General features: G+C 65.5%; 2 protein-coding genes across 2 annotated transcripts in view; both read left to right on the top strand.

The window, feature by feature from the left end:
* DNAJC5 (DnaJ (Hsp40) homolog, subfamily C, member 5) overlaps positions 1-1,909 on the top strand; it is a 1,035,873-nt gene that overhangs the window by 567,390 nt on the left and 466,574 nt on the right. The window lies entirely within an intron of this gene.
* PPDPF (pancreatic progenitor cell differentiation and proliferation factor) lies at positions 2-1,014 on the top strand. The gene is made up of 3 exons (XM_011934445.1): positions 2-212; positions 363-440; positions 522-1,014. The coding sequence occupies exons 1-3, from the start codon at positions 125-127 to the stop codon at positions 731-733; spliced, it is 378 nt and encodes a 125-aa protein (XP_011789835.1). The 5' UTR covers positions 2-124; the 3' UTR covers positions 734-1,014.

Here is a 1,909-nt window from a genome sequence, read left to right as displayed (position 1 = left end):
AGCGAAGGCGGTCCCGGGAGCTGGGGAGCCCCGCCTCGGTAAAGAACCCAGCGTGGCGGCTCCACCCGCTGGGGAGCGCCCTTCCTGAGGGAATCCCGCTGATCCGAGGGGCTCCCCGACCCCCATGCGCAGGTCCCACCAGCCAGCAAGCCGGAGCATGGCGGCCATCCCCTCCAGCGGCTCGCTCGTGGCCACCCACGACTACTACCGGCGTGAGTAGCCTCTGTCCCCCGCCCACGTAGATGCTCTGTTAGCGCCAGTGCACCCCCTGTGCAGCCTGCGGAACCAGCGCTCGGCCTGAAGGCCGGTGGGCTGGGGGGGGCTCTGTGCCCCGCGTTGCTGATGGGACCTCTCCTCTCCAGGCCGCCTGGGTTCCACTTCCAGCAACAGCTCCTGCGGCAGTACCGAGTGCCCCGGGGAAGCCATTCCCCACCCCCCAGGTGAGTGCAGGACGCTCCTCTCTCTCTCTGCCCCTGCCCCCAGGAGCTGGCAGCATCAAGACCCCACTTTGCTTCTCTCAGGTCTCCCCAAGGCTGACCCGGGTCACTGGTGGGCCAGCTTCTTTTTCGGGAAGTCCACCCTTCCATTCATGGCCACGGTGTTGGAGTCCGCAGAGCACCCGGAACCGCCCCAGGCCTCCAGCAGCATGACCACCGGTGGCCTGGCTCGGGATGCCCCGAGGAAGCAGCCCGGCGGTCAGTCCAGCACAGCCAGCGCTGGACCCCCGTCCTGACCTGAGCGGTTACCACCAGCCCAAGGCCTGCGGAGGCGCTAGCCCACCAGAGCCCCTCCCCACTCCCTGCGCCCTGTCCCCTGTCCCCTCCCCACGTCCCACTCCCCACCCTGTAGACCAGGCGGCTGCAGCAAGCAGACCTTCGCATCAACACAGCAGACACCAAAAAGGAGTGAGGGCCCCGCTGTCTACCGCCCGGCCCTGGCACTCGCTAGCTTTCCTGACATCTGGAACTGTGCACCTGGCACCAAGCGGAAAATAAACTCCAAGCAGCCAGTAGCCCCGATGGTGTGTTCCTGAACTGTGCGGCCCGAGGTTCTGTTTGAGTGTGAGAAATGGCTGAATCCCTCCTGACCTCACTCCCTAATGGGGGCTGGCCCTGCTCCCAGGCCTTCCTGGGCCTCCTCACTCTGTGAGGCCGCTGCTGGGACTGAGAAGGACAGGATTCACTGCTGCTTCCGGGGACCCTTGGACAAGCAGGCCCCAGGGCGGCCACTGAGGTGGGCCCCTGTGTCACCTTCAGCCGGGGGGAAAGGGAGCAGGGAGGGCTGGTCCTCTGAGGGATTCGGGCCCCTTACCCGAGGAGCTGCGGGGGGAGTAGCCTCTGGCTGTGAGCTGGAAAACCCGCACTCTGGAGGGACCTGGTGCCCGCTGGTGGGGTTTGGGCAGCTTCAGGGCTGTCTCCCAAGGGCCTCCCACGGGGGTGTTGCCCCAAGACAGGCTGAGGGGTAGCAGCTGCAGGCACTCTGGAGGGGTCTTCCTGCCACAGGTAGCCCAGCTTAAAGGTCAGAGGGTGCAGGAACTGGGAGGATGGCTGTGTCTTTCTGGCCTAGTACAGGCATGGAGTGCTGGAGCCTGGGAGTGCTGCAGTCCAGCAGGCGTGGGGGTCCACACACAGGAGCGTGTGGATTGTGGGCTCAGTAGACTCCTCCATAACCAAGGTGGGTGGTGTCGCCACACCTCCAGGGGCCCACAGGGATTGACTCGGTTCTGTTGGGAGGCAGCTTAGTGAGCAGGTGGCAGTCAGTCAAATAGCTGGAGACTTACTTGGTGTGTGGCCAGGGACACGGTGAGGGAGGGGCCTCTGTGGGATGGGGAAGGGTAGGGCTCAGGGGTGGAGGGACCTCTCTGAGAAGGGGTGGGATTCAGTGGGGGAGGGGAGGGGCTCTCTGGGGA

The sequence above is a fragment of the Colobus angolensis genome, unplaced genomic scaffold (genome assembly GCF_000951035.1).
Source record: "Colobus angolensis palliatus isolate OR3802 unplaced genomic scaffold, Cang.pa_1.0 Scaffold136, whole genome shotgun sequence".
In the NCBI taxonomy this organism is placed as follows: domain Eukaryota; kingdom Metazoa; phylum Chordata; class Mammalia; order Primates; family Cercopithecidae; genus Colobus; species Colobus angolensis.
Note: the sequence above shows the minus strand (reverse complement) of the source record. Positions and strands in the feature narration are given on the sequence as shown.

Excerpts from the sequence above, each read along its gene's own strand:
- PPDPF (XM_011934445.1), top strand. The coding sequence starts at position 125 with ATGCGCAGGTCCCACCAGCCAGCAAGCCGGAGCATGGCGGCCATCCCC. Across the intron at positions 213-362 it reads CACCCACGACTACTACCGGC|GCCGCCTGGGTTCCACTTCC; the intron begins GTGAGTAGCCTC and ends TCTCCTCTCCAG. Across the intron at positions 441-521 it reads AGCCATTCCCCACCCCCCAG|GTCTCCCCAAGGCTGACCCG; the intron begins GTGAGTGCAGGA and ends TGCTTCTCTCAG.